The 19,700-nt window shown below is 44.3% G+C and overlaps 1 protein-coding gene across 1 annotated transcript in view; it reads left to right on the forward strand.

Annotated features, from left to right (window-relative positions):
* The first annotated feature begins 17,492 nt into the window (after positions 1-17,492).
* Positions 17,493-19,700, forward strand: part of Agps (alkylglycerone phosphate synthase) — a 105,006-nt gene continuing 102,798 nt past the window's right edge. The window contains exon 1 of the mRNA XM_006972465.4: positions 17,493-17,816. Within this exon, the coding sequence (XP_006972527.3) occupies positions 17,509-17,816 (308 nt within the window). The 5' untranslated portion in view covers positions 17,493-17,508. The remainder of the gene's footprint in view (positions 17,817-19,700) is intronic.

Genomic DNA, 19,700 nt, shown 5'->3' on the forward strand with positions numbered 1-19,700 from the left:
CCACGATGAGCAGCAATGTCTTTCCCTGGGAAAAAAGTGTCCTGTTGAAGTGACCTAGAAATAAAACCTTCACAATTTGGTGTATAAACATAACAACTCAAAGAATGAGCCAGAAGAGAGATACCAGTGTTCCTAGTTAATTCTTCCTTATAGGATTGAGAAATTATGTTTTATCTTTGCTGGAAATAAATGTTGTATTTTTTAAAGTGGTTAGAAAAAGAAAAGAAAAGAAAGAAAAGAGAACTCCCCTGAAGAGATACCAATGAATTATCCTGACAAGAAGAAAACATTGACAACACTAATTCCATATGTTCTGATAACATCAAGGGGAGTCAGAAAAACTCAGAATTGTGGGCCCCTGAGGGTGCTGTTGGGAGGAGGTATGATTGATAGTGACTATTAGACTCAGAAAGAATGGTCATATGCATCAAACTCTTCCCACTAAGCAGAATCAATTTATTATCCCACTGATTGTAGAAATGAATGATTAAATTTCTCGTAGCAATAAATAAAATCATTGTAGACCATTTCTTCCACGATAGCTGTTAGGAAAGTGAAGAGAAACCACTCATCTTTTTCCCTTTCCCCCTTCTCAGGCCTCGGTGACCCTTCTTCAGTCTGCATAGTTAACCACGTTTCAGGCTATTCTTGAGTATGGATTTGTTTCTGTTTTGATGGGACGATATCTGTTTGTCAAAAGAATGTGCTTTATTACCACAGCCTGATCGATATCATTGATGAGTAAATGGGATTCTCTTGGTAGGCTGAAAGTTACCCACTCTCTGAAGGCTCACCCACATCAATTACTGTGAAGTTATTGCATTGGTGTAGGAAGCAAGATCAGCCCTATTCTGCGCTGGTTTCTTGCATTCTCAAAGCATGGTAGGAAACCTAAAAACATCCTTTCAAAATCACTAGTAGTGGGGGCTGGAGAGATGGCTCAGTGGCTGAGAGCACTGGTTTCTCCTGCAGAGGACCAGGTTTAATTCCCAGAATCAACATGAAGGCTCATAAAGGTCTGTAACTCTAGTTCCAGGAGACGGAGGAGGCCTCAAACTCACTGAGATCTGCTTGCCTCTGCCTCCTCAAACTTGCAATTTTAGGTGCGTCGCGTTCAGAAACCACTCCAGTTCTTTGATCAGGGTGGTCAGATTTCTGAATCAACAGAAAAGCTGAAGTAGGGCAGCTGTGTCAAGGCAGAGAGGGGTGGGACTGAAAGCCAGGAGCAAGGCACACCAAACTCGGTCTGAGCATGGTAGGGAGAACACAGAACTCAGCAGCCATTGCTACTGCTGTTCTCTACAGCTAAGGATATAGTGAGTCAGGAAGCTCCTGAACCGACTGACAGCGCTTCTCTGCTCTGAAACACAGAGATCTGTAACATAAAAAATGTCAGTATTTTAAAGGATTGATAGTCACTGTTGGTCCCCTTTCTCGGACTTTGGTTAAAAAAAAAAAAATCCTAGCTAGATTGGAGTTCAACTATTTCTCTTGCAGATCTATTTTCATATATCTTATCTCTAGCGCTTGGGGTGCTAGCTTTCTCTTTTCATCCTAACTGTGGTAGCCAGTCTCTAGAATGTACCCAGCGATTCTCACTTCTCAGTATTCACATTCCTGTTTGTTGTTTTGTTCGGCAATGCCCGATGACTAGGATAAAGCAGGAAGATGGCGAATCACTTCCTACACCAGATTACAGGTGATGCAGATCCTATCGCAGACACTCTCTCATTTGTGTGTTCTCTCAATTACCTCTTCTCTTTCATGTCTCTCTGTCTGACCATTTTATGGGAAAACATCAGGCGTGCCATTAAGACACTTGGGCAGCCTCTGGATAGCCATTGTAACAAGGAGCCGAGGTCGCTAACACTCTTGAGAATGAACCTGGAAGTGGATTGTTTTAGCAGTTAAGCCTTGGCTCATGTCGTGGCTGCAACTTCTTAAGAGATTATGTATGAGCCAGAACCACCCACCTATGTCGTTCCTGTGTTCATCGCCCTCAGAAACGGTTGTCAATGTGGCAATCCTTTGTTGTTCTCTGCTACTACGTTTTGCAGGGCAGCAAGAGTTAGCCAACATATACAACAGCAATGAAACATGAAATACTGTCTCTCTGGTTAGGACGAGGAAATCCTTTCTTGATTTTCTGCGGGTGTCAGTGGCTCCCAGTGCTCTGTCAAGACGTTTACCAAACTCTATGGATAGTAGTTGACCAGCTAGCTTAGTTCCCTCAAGGGTTCCTTCAGTGTATAGGGTGAAGACACAGCAATAAGGTGTCTGCTCACCCTAGTTCACTCCTGAGTCTCACCTTGAAATCAACACAACCGATAGTAGTTAAATAGTACAATGGTGTTTTTTTGTTTTTTTATATAACATTTTTCTCATATCAACAAAACAGAGTATTGCCAGTCTCCATAATACCGAGGGACTTTGGCATTAAAGCTAATGACTGGTTGATGCCACAAAGTGGATCTCTTTTCATTGCTGGAAGGGCACCATTGCATATTTGATACCTAAGTGATAGGAATGCCAAGCACAGGGATATTTTTGCTCCTTTATATTTAGTTATCTTTTCTAGGTGTTTCACAATAGGAAGTGTTTAAAATATAGCAATAAAAATACAGGCTATACTGAAAATTTAAATATAATCATAAATTACATTTATTTATTTATTGTATGTGTGGACATGTACATGCCACAGCATGGGTGTAGAGGTCAGGGAGCAACTTGAGGGAGTTGGTTCTCTCTTTCCACCATATAAATTCTAGGGATTTGACTAAGATCATCAGGCTTGTGGCAGGTTACCCGTTGAGCTATCTTGCCTGCCCATTAAATATAATTCTTAAAATTGTTATTATGGAAAATTTGAAATATATACAAAAGGAGTGAGTATATGAATCTCCTTGTTTGTATACCCACTGACCCACTTCAACATGGCCAGCCTTGTTTTATATATTCTCGAATCCACTTATGTCCCATGCTTTCCTCCTGCATTGGATTAATTGTATGTTAGTCCAAATCAGCATATTTTCCCCTAGGGGCAAGGTAATCTTTGTGTGTGTGTGTGTGTGTGTGTGTGTGTGTGTGTGTGTGTGTGTGTGCGCGCATGTGTAGTATGTATGATGAATACATGCATGGAAGTGTGGGCATCCATGACATGGCCCATGTGTGGAGGTCAGATGTTAACCTCTGGGGCACGTCTTTGCCATCTTCCTTGTTTAGGGCAGTGTCTCCTGTTGTTCATCACTGTGCATGTAGGTAGCTGGCCCAGGACTTTCTAGTGCTTCTCCTCTGTCCACCTCCCTGTGGTAGCACTTGGGTTACACGTGTGTGCTTCTGTATCAGGCTCTGCAGAGGGCTGGGGAATGAACTCCGGTCCCCATGCATGCATGGTTAGTGCTTTATCTACTGAGCCACCTCTCCAGCCCCAGGAAAAAAGCGATCTTAACAATCTTATTGGAGAGTTAGGAAGGAGGAGCTCATCTGTCTCTTCACTGATCGGTCCTAAGGAGATGTGATTTAGCTGAAATACATTTGGGTTTTAGGCAAGTCACATAACTGGCCATCAACCTATATTTTATGTCATGATGTTCTCTAAGATGAAACTTAATTTTCATAGCAACATCATATATTTATATTCTGAAATCTGGATTGGAAAGTAAAGGCAAAACTATGCTGGATTTTAGGATCTGCAGATTGAGCTAACCCACTGAACGATGGTGTTGTCTTTAGAAAATGATGGTCAGCTCCTAGGATACTGTTTCCCACCACTACAAAGGGAGTTGAGACACACAGAGCAGGTCAGTGGGTAGCCACCAAAGCCTGACTTTCCAGACGACTGCGTGCACTACAAAGGTCAGACAGAACAGCACTCTTACTCACAGAGCGTCCCGCTGCTTTCCAACACTCCTGGCTGCAGCTGTGCCCGGACCTCTTCATAGTCCTTATCACATCTGGAGTCCTGTTTTCCCAGTTGGGGCCCTGCTTCTCTGTTGGAAGCTTCTTGATGTTCACCTTCTACCACCCTGTTCCCTGCTCTCAGGAGGTTCATTCTGTGAGCCTTCCCTACACAGGCAACCTTTCCCAACCTCAGCTGTGGGTAAATGGATGAGTTCTCCCTCCCCAGGAACAGGCAGTGTTTATTCACTGTAAAGCAAGCCCAGCTCCATGGGCAGAAAGTTCTAGATTGTAGGGGATAATATAAACACCCACCCACACATTTTAACTCTTACACACACTGTCTCGTGACACACACACACACACACACACACACACACACACACACACACACACATCCAAGCTGAAATAGTGACAAACAACCGCTTCTCCCCCCAGCCTGAGTGACAGCTGGTAGGACCTCGTAGCTTAGAAATGGAGCTCCAGGATGGGTCTTGATGGCAGTATCTTTGTCCCTTCACCTTATTGGAGGTCAAAGGGAGTGGGGTGGGATGCCTGGAGGGCAGGTAGCTGGCAACTCCTTCCCACTCTGCCATAGAGTTCATTGGCTCGGATTCCACACATAGCCTCCTCCATGGAGTGTGTCCTGCTTGTTAGCCACAGGCACACAGTCTTGGCCTATAGCATGTGGGCTGCATCTTTGGCTGCTCCCATGCCAATGGGGTGGCTATATTGGTCCTTGTTGCCACCGGCAGGGCTCACCACCACAGGTCCCTCCTGGGCTGCCTCCTTCTCTTGCTTCTGAGCCAGCGCTCTCCATTTCTCTTCAGACTTCTTTGGGTGGGCGTGGGGTGTTCCTGTAGGAGTCCTGCTCTTCAGCTGAAGGTGCAAACTCCCCTTTGAAGATCATGGTGTAGCTACAATGTCGTTTGTCATGTGCCCATTGTCTTGCATGAAATCAGACACCTCTTTTTCCATCTTTTCCCAAAACTCCCCTTTTTGTTGCTTGTGACAGCCAGCCCTAACCTGATGGCACTGTGTTATTGCCTGCTCTGTCCAAGCCAATTAACGACACTTCCCCGAGAGAGTTCAGACCTTCATAACATTTATACATAACTTCCCTGTGATGGCTAAGGAAACTTAATATGGTACCAGGCCTCCCTTAAGGGCTGCTGACCCTGGAATGCCTGTGAGATCCTAGTGGCCTATAGGTGACATAAGAATAGGATAATGGAGATGGACGTGGTGGCGCACGCCTTTAATCCCAGCACTTGGGAGGGAAAGGCAGGAGGATCGCTGTGAGTTCCCGGCCAGCCTGGGCTACAGAGTGAGTTCCAGGGCAGCCAGCGCTGTTACACAGAGAAACCCTGTCTCGAAAAACAAACAAAAAACAGTAGGATAGTGGTGTTCCTGCTGTGAAGTGTTTAACTGCTTACTTTCGCTTTTGTAAACTTGCTTGTCGCTGTGGGACTGGGATGGAGCGGTCCTTTTATTACTATACAACGAGAAAGAGAACCGACTGAGAGAAGTTACACCATTTTCTTGCCCAGCTGTGGATTCCATGAATAACCATAATACACACCTTTGCTAGCCACATTTATAAACACTTCCTTTAGCCCCTTTGGCCTGGCATGCTGTTTGGCTCTAAGGCCGCCATCTTTCTGCTAGCAGTAGGAATACATTCATTTAACCTAAGTTGAACTGAGTCTACGTTTTTTGGTCTTTCCCAGTGGACTCAAATGCCACAACAGTCTTGCTTTTTTGTCTCTTTCAGTCTGCTTTCCTGGTCACCCAGGCTGGGTGGCTTCTCCATGGAGACTAGTAGTTCCAGTTTTAAAAAGCATATGCTCATCATAAAAACAGAGCATTAGAGATAATTAGGATAAAAATTTCTGTTATATGAATTTAAACTTTCCTCTTTAACACAGCATACATGGAAACCAGAATATTTACTTTTTACCCCACAGTTCAGAATTCATATAAAAGAAAATAAGGAATGAATGTGATGATAGGCCATGGTAATTCAATGTCTTAATCAGAGATGAAAAATTGATATTCAACATTTTCAAACTCTCCAGTTTTTGTACAAAAGATGCCAGATCAAGGATATATATTCAAGACTATACTCAGAAGGGCAGATGATGTCTGTAAAGAGTATATTAAATAAAAGATTCTTCGTGGTAGGATTGTGGGCTTCCCAATGCCCACTCTCATATTCCTGCCCTGTAGTCTGGCTCTCTATGGTCCTTTCTATGCAGGGCTCTATTTGGGGATGTTGGCCAAACAGGGTTTCCTGCTCTGGCTTCTCCAGAGATACCTTCTGGTGTTGGTCTTCGCTTTCCCATGACCCTGTCACTTGGCTCGCTGTACTGACCCTTCGCTTCGGATTTCTTCTGCGCTCTCTGCAGCCTTGCGTCCCTACTGACCCAAGCTGAGAAACAGAAAAGAAAAATGATGATTCTAACAGGAAGGAAAAATAAGTAACAGGGCAATAAAAATGAGGTAGAAATCAAGACCAGGAAGAAGCCAGCAGCAACAACAACAAAAACAACAGCAACAACGAATCACGTAGCATGTCAATAGTTTTAAAAATGGATTTCAAAAGTAGACATTTATTCTTTCCAAGTAGCAGATGCTGGAGTAGGGTGGGGACATTGCACCCGTGGGTCACAGGTCACTTGCAACAACCGAGGTGAGCTGCTTTCATGTCTGAGCTGTGAAGGGTCTCATGGTTTGTGGCTGGAGCAGTGACACAGAAGAGACAATTTCTTAGACTCTACACCCGTAAATATGAGAGGGACATGAGGGGCAGGTGTACCCCAACATGCTCACAGTAGCTCTCTTACAGCATAGCCCGAGTCTTTAGAGGGCAAAGACAGCTTCCCTTTCAGGAGGGAAAAGATGGGAAACAGCAAATAGAGCAGGTGGCCGTTTGTGAGAAGGAAGCAGGCAGATGACTTCCTCTGCAAGTTCTCCGGGATTTAGAATGGGAATTTCTAAGAGTCTTCAGGCTGAAAGCATTCGTGACAGCACCAGCGCAGGCCGTTACAGGTTCCTGGAGACTGTGGATTTGGTTGGTGTTCGCCGAGCACACAATGATTTGCCTCATCTCTTTGTCTGAGAAGAGGTTAATCAATGGGAAAAAAATCCCCACTGGAATTAGGACAAGATAGGCCTGTCTTTGAGAATATCACTTGTCCCTGGTACTTGAATGTTGTTGGCCACAACTCGTAAAGACGGCCGGCTGAAGAGAGCTGAGAAACCCGGAAGTATGAAGGTCAAATGTTATGATTTGTGGATAGAGAATTTCTAAGCCACGCTGTCCATAGCATTAAAAACTACTTTTATAGTAACTGATCCTTTAAAATATTTACCACTGATCCGAATGTAACAATAAAAAGAACTTTATGAGTCTATAAAGTGGGAGTGAGTCTGATCATACCAGGTAACACATCTTGTTTTATCACAAAAGTCACACTGAATTCAGCTGTCTCACTTATAGCAATTACATTTCTGGTTATCCATAGACTGGATTTCAAAATCTGATTTTTAAAGTGTAGGGATAAGTTTCAAAATTTGATTACATGAAATTGAAAAAAAAAACTCCATGTATCAAAACATATTATGCCTTAAATATTTTTACAACTTTATTTTATTAAAAGTGGCTTTTTGTTTTGTTTTTTTGTTTTTCAAGACAGGGTTTCTCCGTAAAATTTTGGTGCCTGTCCTGGATCTCGATCTGTAGACTAGGCTGGCCTCGAACTCACATGGATCAGCCTGGCTCTGCCTCCTGAGTGCTGGGATTAAAGGTGTGGGCCACCGCTGCCTGGCCTATTCTTTTTTTAAATGGAAAAAGAACACACAAAATTTGTTACATGTACTACTTCTTGTGACCACATCACTAACTGCTTTTGAAATGCAGTTGTCTAGACCTTCCTCCTTAGCAGACACCTGAGGAACTATTTAGAGCTGTAGCCCTGGAGGTGAGGTCTGGAACACCCTGGGGGTTCTAGAAACCCTTTGAGGGGGTGAGCTGAGACGTCATTTGGCTTTTTAACTCTCACTCTCTCATGAGCACAAAGGGAACTTTCCTAGAGGACACAAGCCATGGAACATCTCCACAGAAGCAGATGTGAGAGTCCCATTGCCTTCTGTTAAGCCAAATCCTGACAAGACATGCAGAGGCACACATGAAGAAGAACATTCTCCTCATGCTTTCACTCTGGAAAATATACCTTTTTTTTTTTTTTTTTTTTTTTGGTTTTTTCGAGACGGGGTTTCTCTGTGTAGCTTTGCGTCTTTCCTGGATCTCGCTCTGTAGACCAGGCTGGCCTCGAACTCACAGAGATCCACCTGGCTCTGCCTCCTGAGTGCTGGGATTAAAGACGTGTGCTACCACTGCCCGGCACCTTATTTTATTTTTATGTTCCTTAAAATATGTATAAAAAAAAGAGATATTCTATATACTTTCCAGTTTTAATTTATTGTATTCTATACAGAAAGGTAGTTAGGAAGACATGGCCACAAATAGGAGCTCCTTGAGATTTGTGCTGGTTAGTTTTTTTGTCAAGTTGGAGTCATTTGGGAAGAGGTAACCTCAGCTGAGGAACTGACTGTATCAGATTAGCCATGGGCAAGGCTGTCAAGCATTTTCTAATTGATGATTGACATGGCAGAGCCCAGCTCACTGTGGGAGGTGCCGTCCCTGGGCAGATGGCCCTGAGGTGTAGAAGGAAGCAAACCGGGCAGGCTGCAGGAGCAAACCAGTAAGCAGTCCTCTCCCATGGTCTCAGCTTAAGCTCCTCCCCCAGGTTTCTGCTTGAGTTCTTGCCCTGGCTTCTTGTGATGATGGACCCGTAAGACATAATAAACCCTTTCCTCCCCAAGTTGTTTTTGATCACCGTGTATTTCATGCAGCAGGAAGTGAACTGGGACAAGGGTCTCCATTTTTAGCATTATAAAGGAATCCTATGATCAAGAAGTTTTAAGACCCAACTGACAACCACATACATTAAAGTAATGGGGGCTTTCAAATGTATTATCTGGATAGTAGATTTTGTACACTTCCTTTGGAACAGATTGTCATTTAATTATCTATTGAAATTGAACATGTATATACCTTCTGATTTACAATTCCATACCCAGATAGGTACTTAAAAGAAATTTATGTATCCTCTTAGGGATGTATATAAGAACATTCATAACAATCCTAGCATTATCAAACTGGAAACACCTCACATATCCACTAGTTGTAGAACAGATCAATTTTCATGTATGCAATCATACAAGCATTTGCATTTATAGAAAAGCAAAGCAGAGCCAGGTGAAAGATGCATGCCTAGTTGATAATCATAAAGAACTGTGGTGGTATTCTAATTGTACTGAAATGTGATTTTGATTGTATGTTAATAAATAAAGTTGCCCGGGGGTCAGAGCTATTAGAGCCATAGACAGAGTGTGGCAGTGGTGGTGGTGCATGCCTTTAATCCCATAGATCTCTGTGTGTTCAGACTTTACATTGGATTGGATTGTTTTATATTGTATACAAATTTGAAACTGATATTGTTAGAAAATGCTATATGTATATTTCTAATTGTATTTATACCATTCATTTAACAATGTAATGCAATTTTCTGATCCTTGAATGTTATTATTACCAACTATTAGGATATAAAGAAATGAAAGTTAGTAGTTATAGACATTACAATAGAACTTGTAGTCATATTAGATATGTTTTAAAAATTGAGCAGAGATGTTTTAGACAGGTCATCTTCAAACCCTTCAGAGATCTATAGAATATGGCATTTAAAATGTTTTAATAACTTAGAAAATTTTTCTTTTTTGAGACATGTCGGCTCCTTGCAGTACCAATCTACTTCAGAGAAAATATGGGCATTGAAGAAACTGCATATGGAGTCAACTTTCATTGTGGCAAAAGTTAGCCACTGGACAACAAAGTATCCTCGAATCAACAGGACAAAATGGACAGACAGAACACGAAACAAAGGACTACTGATTCTTGTCAAAACAAGTGTGGTTATGGCTTTATTAAAAGGCATCTTCTGAGGCCAGGACAATATGGCCCCATCCCTGAAGTGGCCTTTGCAATCCGGAAAAGGTACAGTGCCCTTTTCTTCAAAGGCAGCTTAACAGGCAGAGGGCCGATGGCTTCTGTTGTGCAATGGAACAGCATCTGAAAGCTCACGCCTCTGGATAGTAGACTGGCATTTAATAGAGGGATGTGGAGAAGAAGGAGATGCTGAGATGAAGCCATATATACACAGCCAAGAAGAATGGACAGCTGAATTCAAAAACTGTCAATAATTTCCAGAATTTAAAATCCTGAATCATGACAGGACACTAGTGGAATTCAGGTGTTTCTGGTACATGGACTGCTCTCACTCAATGTGAGGTTGAACTGTTGACCTTGTGTACATCCTACTTCACAAATGAGTCTGTCAGATACACTAAGCCTATACTGAAGATGATGCCCTAACACTTCGGAAACCTCAGGTGACTGTCCAGGCAGCTGGCTGTTTCTGTCAACTCACAAATTTTTTGGAAGTTTCTTGCATGCACTTCCTGTTTTTATTTTTGTTAGCTAATATTATTCCCTTCTTGGGTCTCTGAGGGAGTTGAAGATTAGTTAGTTATGGTTGAAGATTAGTTAGTTATAGTTGAAAATTAATTAGGATAGAAAGTGCATTAGATACATCTTGGATTTACCAAAATAGGATAGATAATGGAATTATTTTTCTCTGATTTGTCAAATACCTGTTTAGGTATTTATTACTTGTATATATTGTATATAGTTATTGTACTTTTGTATATAGTTTTTCTTATGTTAGTTATAACCTTTTGCTTTTTTTTTCTTTTTATTAAAATAGAAAAGGGGAAATGTGGTGGTATTCTAATTGTACTGAAATGTGATTTTGATTGTATGTTAATAAATAAAGTTGCCCGGGGGTCAGAGCTATTAGAGCCATAGACAGAGTGTGGCGGTGGTGGTGCATGCCTTTAATCCCATAGAGCTCTGTGTGTTCAGGGATACAGCCAGCATTGGAGACATATGCCTTTAAGACCTGGGGGGCTGTACATTCAGACAGTGACGAGGCAGTCACGTGTTTGGGTTTACAACCAATGAGAAGGCAGAATGACTATGAAACGACTTACACACAGGGAAATAGCTTTCTTTCGGGAAGCTAAGACCACCGCAGGACGAAGGGTGAGATTTTAGCTCTGAGCTCTGATCTCTTGGTTTTCTCTTTTACATTGGTTCTGTGTTCCTTATTTAATAAGACGGTTGGTTACATCTACAAAGAACAGCGAGGGAATGCTTATCACAAAAGTCAGGACAGTGGCTGTCTTGCCAAGTAGGTGGGTGAAGTAACAGAGTTCACAGGAAGACTTTCGGAGAGGCTAGCAATGTTTCTTGACCCATGCAACAGTGCTCGGTGGAGCCTGGTTTGTGATAACGTATGCTTTCATCCTCTGTATCGTATTTCACAATATAAAAGGCGCAAACTCTCCTCTCTCTTTGTTTAGAGTGACTGGGCATTCCTGAAGACCAGCAATGAAAATAGGTACAGAAAATAATTTGGTCTATGTCTTAGAAGTTAATCTTCCTAGGATGTTTCTGTGCCTTTAACTAGAAGAAAGGCCATGCACACAGGGACAGGAGCTCTATTTCCAGAGGTCCACCATTGTTTCTGCGCATGTAGGTTTCTCTCTACTGGGTTCCAATCATCATCAACCAAAGGAGTGGGTTCACTAAGATGGCTCTTCTAAATGTGAGGCTTTGTTTTTTGTAGATATCAGAAGCATCTTAGCAGACCAGGCTTCATTTGAAACACCCATTCCTTGAAGCATGCCACAAATTTCAGGGCACTATGCTTGGAACCTGCTCTTGTGAGGGGAGGTAGTAGGAAACTCATCATTAAGGTCACCTGTGTCCAATAATACCAGTGTTTTTATTCTCCACATTGATCCTGACTCTTAACCAACCTGATTGTGCCATGCAGGAGAGCTACCCGCTCAAATACTTTGTATGTCACAGCCCTCTGTAGAGAATTAGGTACATAAAAGGTTCCATAACTGCTTGGCTACCTGTATGTTTTCATTAGAGTATACACACTCAAATCCGTGTCAAGTGGTTTTTCTACTGGCCCATAATTCTAGTTTACATCAAGGTTTTAATCATCTAGGATAAAGATGATTTCTTTATCTATGATGTTACTCTACTGATGTTAAATTTATAAATTTGGCAAGAGTTGGCAAATTGAGGGCTTCGGACTTCAACCTGAACTACCTTTATTTTCACTTAAAGCATGCTGGTAGTGTTAGGCAGAACTCTCCCCAGTCAGCACAAAACGGCCCACTGGACAATGAACCCGAGCACACTGCAGCTTATAGACTATCCTAGTAAAACATTTTACAGGGCTGTAAACAAACGTGCTTGTGGTTTTTCAGCATTACTCTAGTAACATCTGGGAAGGTTCCGAGAAACTGCAAGCCCCAGATTGCTAAAATGTCAAGCAGAAGTGCCCCTGAAGTGTTCTCAGGAATTTACTGGTCCTCTTGTCCCTTTTCATCACTTCTAGTGGGAGTGAAAATGCTAATGGCTTCCCCTAGGAAGAGCACAGTAGTTTCAGTAGCAACAATAAACACATGTTTTTTTTTTTTTTTTTGTAAATGTTTCAGGGATTCCAGAGGTGCACTGGATAGCTGAAGTAACCTTCAAGATGGAGATATAACATCGACACTGATTATCTTCTGAACTTCCTTGCAGCCACTATGCAGGTCCTGCCCCCCCCCCCTGCCCCCAGTGGTCAAGTAACTTTTGAAACGTCTTAGCTCTTTCACAGAGCCTTTGTTTAAAAAGGAAATGGTTCTGGGCTGCTGAGAGGATGACTTCACAGAGAAGGTGCTTTCTGTCAAACATGAAGACCCAGGTGGTAGAGGGGGAAAATCAACACTCACAAGGTGTCCTCTGATTGCTGCAGGAGTACACACACACACACACACACACACACACACACACAGACACACACGCACACAGACACACACACACTAAGATGCAGTAATTTTTTTTTTAGGGTAAGGAAATGGTTTCTGAGAAAGGTGGTGGGCTTCAGTGGAGCTGCAATTCTTACCACAACCCTGATTCTTACCATTCTCAAGACATCTTTCAAATACACATCATACAAAAGGAACTTCTAATGGTTTGAAGCAAGGTGGCTTACAAAAGTCTGTCTAACCTACAGTGTGCCAGAAGTTGTGTTGATTCGTCTACATCTAACCACGTACAGCATTTGGGGGGTTAAAATACACGTACAGCACTAGGTTAGTAAGCAAAAACACAAATGTTTTTCCTTACACACTTCTCCACAGTTGACTGTAGCAAGAGGAAGGTAGGAAATATGTGCCATATTTCTTGGCACAATCACATTAACTTTCTGTGACTGTGCTATCCCATGTAGTTACCACGAGGCGCAACGTGACTATTTAAGTTTATGTTCATTGAAATGTAAAAACCCAAAGCAGGACATTGGTGGTACCTGACTACAATCCCAGGTTTTAGGAGGTAGAGGACCATGGAGGCCCACAGAGGTTTCCTAGTAAGATCTGAGCTTGCTTTACCCAACAGGGCTGTATTAGAGGATGGCTTGACCACGTGTGTGGTTACCAGGAGATTGGAAGGGTCTTCACTTGGCTGTGCTTGGAGGGGGTGTGTGTCTTTTTTTGCTCCGCCCCTTGGCATTATAAAAAGCCCTTTAGACGAGACAGAAAAAGCTGGTGGATATTGATCCAGGCTCTCCCGAAGGTATCCTGTGTTTCTGTCTGTTTTTCTCCCCACTATATTTCTATCTAACCTTTCTTATCCCTCTCTCCTCAGGAGTACTCTGGGAAAAAGTGGGAGCCGGTCTCCCACAGGGGACAGAGAATTGAAGGTCATCCTTGACTACATAGCAAGTTTGAGGTCAGTCTGTGCTACATGCGAACCTGTTTCAACAAAACAAAACAACCAAACACAAAACCCCACCTAAACACACCCTATAAATCCTCAGTTATTTTTTTTTCAGTTATGCTAGTCATATTTTAAGAGTTCATAACAGCAATTTAGTCATCAGTGATTGGACAAAACAGCGATAGAGCACTTCCACCATCGGGGAAGAACTGTTAGGGATAGTGTTGTTTGTCCCAGGTGTTCAGACAGCTGGCAGGCTCACACCTTGAGGGCAGTGGAGCTGCTGATAGGCCCAACAGAAACAGAAACCCTATCTGAGCAGAATTCTCCAGATGAGGGAAGTGGCCACATAACTGGGAGCAGACAGTAATTTTCTTATCAGTTCCTCGCTGCAGAAGCAGAGAGGGGCCTGCAGATTTGACTGGGAACTTTTAGAACCTTTTGGTTGGCTCAGGGTTCTTCTATCTTTCCATCGGGCTTCACAACTCTTCCCTGATTGGTTTCCTCTCTTCAGCTCATTTGCATACCCAAATTCAGCCAAGTAGGGTGCAGTAGCCCCCTAGAAATTCATGCTAAAGCCCATAGAAGGCAGTAGAACCCCCTCAGGAGCCTACAGAGAAAGAAGAGAAAGGGAGAGTTCCAGGGCTGGCTCCCGCCTCCAGCTGAGCCTCAGGAGTGGAGGCCTGAATGAAGACTTCGGGATCCAGTTCCCAGTCAGTACATCCGGCAGAGAAGAAAGGTTACCTTTAAGACTCACTGGAGATGCTGGTCCCCTGCACCTGAGACTTCTGCCCTGGACAGGGAGCACTTTCCAGTCAGCACAACCAATGGCTGCAGGGAGGTGTGTGTGTGTGTGTGTGTGTGTGTGTGTGTGTGTGTGTGTGTGTGGTCTCATTCATCCTCAGTCTCTGAGACACTGAACTTCTACTTCAGTCGCAGACAGGAATTCACTCCAGCAGCAGCTGCTTCCAGTCTCCAAAAGCTGTAACACTCCCCAAGGTTGCCAGGAGAGGTGGTGTGCGCCTTGAATTCCAGCACTGGATAGAGGCAGAGGCAGGTGGATTTGTGAACTGGAGGACATTCTCATCTCATAGTGAGCTGTAGGCCAGCCAGGGCTACATAGTAAGACCTCTATGTTAAAACAAACAAGCAAGCAAATAGACAGACAACAATCTAACAAAAACTCCAAACAATCACAAAACATTTCTCAGAGCTTTCATGGCTCCCAGAGAGCAACCTACTGCAAACAAGAGTTCAAAACCTCTTTTATCTGTATTCTGTGGGAGTAATATTCAAGTTGTTCTATCTTGTTTAAAGTTTAATCACAAATTGGTAAAAAAAAATAGTAATAAAATTAAAAAAAAGTACCTCCTGTTTGTACTCTTTGACATCTGTGAATACCATCCTTGAAGTGGAAAAGAGCCAGGTTGAAGACAAGATGGTCTCCACTGACCACCTCAGTACCATGCTAGGAGGCAACCAAACACTAATTATTAGCTAGGCATCTTCATTTTTGTCTCTAGTCCCTCTCCCCAGATTCAAATTTTTGAGCCCCTTACAAATTGAGTGTAAGTCTTGGCTACAACATGAGTTCTGTCTTCATGGAGTTTTTGACCTTTCTGGAGGAAGAGAAACATGTAAATAAAAACTAAACGAAGGCAGCATATGGTGAATGAAAACCAGACACTCTTAGGGAAATAATGCACCCACAGGGGAAAGTACTGGTGAGATACCACTGGTATAAAGGCAAAAAGGCAGTAGTACCTGTGAGGTTGGTTGAACAGGACGGCAGTCACGCCACCGTGGAAAAGGAACGGCAGGAGGCAGATGAGATCAGTGTCTGTTTCATTCAAGGAAGCACAGGTGAATCAATAGCCCTTGCAAGAGCCAAGGGTAATCTACAGTAGAGGCTATAGGACATCGTGACTCAGTAACCGGCATGTCTAAACCAACGTTGTTGTTTTTCTCAGGGGGAATGTCACCAGTGACATCGGAGTTTGCTTGGTAAAGATAAAGGAATTAAAAAATTAGGAAACAGAAGCAATGCCCGGATGAGTGGAGGGGACAGCGTTAAGGAAGAACTCTGAGCTCATTAATTCTAGAACTCAGTCACCTCCACCTACTCTGGGGACTTTTATCAGGTTAATAGATATGAATGCGTCTTTCTTCAGATTGTGCAAGACAATAAGGTCATCATGATTATGTGCATGCTACTGGAAGGTAAAATGAGGTTTTAATTTTTTTTTTTTTAAAGTAAGGCACTACTTCTCTAACAGACAATGAAGTGAAGGATCTCTTTCTTCTGTTATTAAATGTTCGGAATGTATATTTACTTTTTTGATCATCCACTGAATCCTAAACACGCCCAGCAGGAGCAGGTTTGCTGTGGTATGAGGGTGTACACCAAAACAGGGTCCGTGAATTTAAAAGTCAGAAGAAGGGCAAAGGAAATTCAACAGGGACTATAAGTAGTTCCACAAAATAGGTGTTACTAGGCCTTTATAGCTTGTAAATCATCTGAAAATCAAGTATGAAAAGATGCCAAGCTACCCAAATAGAATGTTTTTTATCAACCCCCTCCCTTCAGGGCTCAGGGATCTATACAGAAGGGGAGGAAAGATAGTAAGAGCCAGAGATGATGGATGACTCCAAAGAAACTGTCTTCCTCATACAACAGGACGATTCACATATGAACTCACAGAGACCGTGGCAGCACACACAGGACTTGCAGAGGTTCAAGCTAGATCGGGTCCTGGAGCTGAGAGGAAGAAGTGGACACTGGCTCCCACCCCTCACCAAGAAGCTATTTGAAATTGGTACCCACTTGCAAAGGAAAAATTAGTTTCATCCAGTGGGGTCTCACTGGATACATTAACCACACTTCAGGTTAGGCCCCATCTCTAGGAGTAGTTGGCCAACACAAAAACAAACTCAATGTTATTTTTGCAGATAACACCTTTCAATGATAAAAACCATTAGCTTGAGGGCTGTGTCAAAACACACCTCAGGGTGGGCAAGATGGCTCTGTGGGCAACGGCACTTGCCACCAAGCTTGACGCCCCAAGTTTGATGCCCAGGACTCATAGGGTGGAAGGAGACGACTGGAAATTGTCCTCTGGCCTCCAACGTGAGTGCTGACCGCAGTGCTAGGCACGTAGTAGGTGATGAGAGATGAGACTGTGATAGCGACACTGGCTCTATAGGTTAGAGGATCAGTTTTGCCCTAGCAGCCGGAAGTAGTCTACCAGGAAAAGCAGGCCTGGCTCCATTGCCAGGTTGGCAGCACCACCCGGGTGGCCCACTGTTCAAGCTCCTAGGCATCAGCCCCAGGAAACAATCCTTCAGGTGCTCGGGCTTCCCCCAGGACGCCACACCCACAGGTTTGTCCTCTGCGGGAGCGCTGTGTGGTTTGGCTCCCATCCTGCCCCTTGGGGCCAATCCCCGGGTCCGCTGGAACTCACCTGCTCTGCAGGTGCGCCTTGCCGAGGCGTGGCGTGGCACGGCGGCGGGCGGGGCCGAGGCGGGGCGAGGGCGGGGAGAGGGCGTGGCGAGCCCGCGGTGGGCGGGGACAGAGCCCGTGAAGCTCCCGGCGCAAGGCCCCTGCCGCCAGTCGCCGCAGTGGCTGCCGGGATGCGCCGCAGCGAATGGTCGCGCGGGGCGCCGCTCTGAGTGACCTTTCACCCGCGCCCAGCGGCCTCGGGCGGCGGCACAAGGCGGAAGCCATGGCGGAGGCGGCGGCGGCGGCGGCGGGCGAGGCGGGCGCGAGCGAGCGGGACCGGGACGCGGGCCGCGCGCGCCGGCGGCTGCGGGTTCTGTCGGGCCATTTGCTGGGCCGGCCCCAGGAGGCTCCGAGTACCAATGAGTGCAAAGCGCGGAGAGCCGCGTCGGCGGCCGGGGCGTCGCCCGCCGCCACTCCCGCCGCGCCGGAGTCGGGCACCATCCCCAAGAAGCGGTGAGTAGCGGGGCCAGGGAAGGAGCCGGCGGCGGCAGGCCACCCGCGGCCTGGGCTGGGGGAGAGGAGGGCACGGGAGTGGGCAAAGGAGTTGTTGACACGGTGGGCGGAAGACACCCCGGTCCCTGCGAGGACATCAGCTGGCAGAACGAGAGTGGAGCGGACGCGGGACTCTGTCTGGAAGGGGCGGGATGGGTTGGCTGATTTTGGTCCTTTAGAAGATAACGCATTCCATGACCTCGGATGGAGAAGGGTTTAAAGGGATCCTTATTCTTGGTTTTTGATGGTAGAAACTCATTCTCTGTCTTTGAAGATCTTTTGATCGAGTAGCAGGGGCTTTCTTAATCTATGAAGAGGAGGTTTAAATTTGGACTGGATAGTCAAATTTCTGCTAGTCCTCAAAAGCCTGGGTGCGGGATGGAGTGGGGTGGGGGACCAGTGATACTCCGGGAAAGGGTGCTGAGTCGTTTCTGTCGGGGAGGCTTACCACTTCCTGATGGGCATGGGTTCTGACTTGAGGGAGGAAACTGGTGAATGAGTAAGGTGCAATAGCCTGCAAACATTAGTAGAGTTTGATATTCTAGCTACTGATCTCTTCAAGAAACCAGAAGACAAGGGTCTGGATGAGGGATGTTCCTAAAATCTTAAGACCTTTACAAGAAATCGCCGTCCCTGATGAAAGATGTTGCAAGGTGGTGTTTACTGAGATTCATCTGTCTGGAAGAACTTAGAGAATGAAAAAAGATTTTACTGTTTTTCTTGTGTACTTTCAAAGTACTAGAGATGGTGCTAAATCCATTACTTCTCCCTAAGCTATTAGGTAGATGCTGTACTCTTCCATTTTACAGATGAAGAAATAAAAAAAAAAAAAAAAAGATTAAGAAGTCTGCTGCAGGTAGCAGGTGCCTGTGTGACAGGTTAGACATCAGAAACAAATCAAATCGACGGCTTCATTAATTCACCCCGTGTAAGTCCTTACGGCACAATACAAGCAATGCAGAGATTCTGAAATGCACTATTCACTGTAAGTCACTAAAGTAATATAGTATAAGAAATTTAGCTGATAATTGAAACATGGTCTTGTATAAGAAATACAAACATGCGTATGTATTTCTTAGGATAAAGACTTTCCTGAGCCAGTTTTTGTTTGTTTATTTTGTTTTTGGTTTGTGTGTATAAATCTTGAAGTTTGTGTTGAAAATAGCCTACCAAAGGGGACAGTGTTTATGGTAGACAAACGGAATGGTCTAGACAGGGAGAGACTAGGGAACTTCTGGAGTTAAATGTGGCAGAAAGGGTGAGAATGAGAAGGGATGAAGGTTCGAGAGGGGAACGTTGTCTCAGGGCATGTGGGGCTAAGCATTAGATTGGCTTTTCAGAAAGGGCACACTGGAATGGAATTGAAGATTTGTTTGGCAGTTTGAATCCCATTAGGCCTTGTAAATTGTCAGTCTCTCTCAGAGCTTCTGTTCCTTCATTTTAAGAAGATGTACAGCTGGAGGTGGTGGTGAACACCTTTAGTCCCAGCATTTGGGAGGCAGAGCTGGTGGATCTCTGTGAGTTCAAGATCAGCCTGGTCGACATAGTAAGTTTCAGGCCAGCCAGGGCTACAAAGAGAGACCCTGACTCAGAAAACAAAACCAAAGGGGCTGAAGAGATGGCTCAGCAGTTAGGAGCACTGGCTGCTCTTCCAGAGGGTCTGGGTTCAATTCCCAGCACCCACATGGCAGTTCACAACTGTCTGTAACTCTAGTTCCAGGGGATCTGACATCCTTACACAGTCATATATGTGCAGGTAAAACACAAATGCATATAAAATAATAAAAAATAAATCATTAAGAAATGTTAAAAAACCAAAGAAGAACTAACCCCTGCCTTGCATTT

The sequence above is a fragment of the Peromyscus maniculatus genome, chromosome 4, assembly GCF_049852395.1.
Source record: "Peromyscus maniculatus bairdii isolate BWxNUB_F1_BW_parent chromosome 4, HU_Pman_BW_mat_3.1, whole genome shotgun sequence".
NCBI classification, from domain to species: domain Eukaryota; kingdom Metazoa; phylum Chordata; class Mammalia; order Rodentia; family Cricetidae; genus Peromyscus; species Peromyscus maniculatus.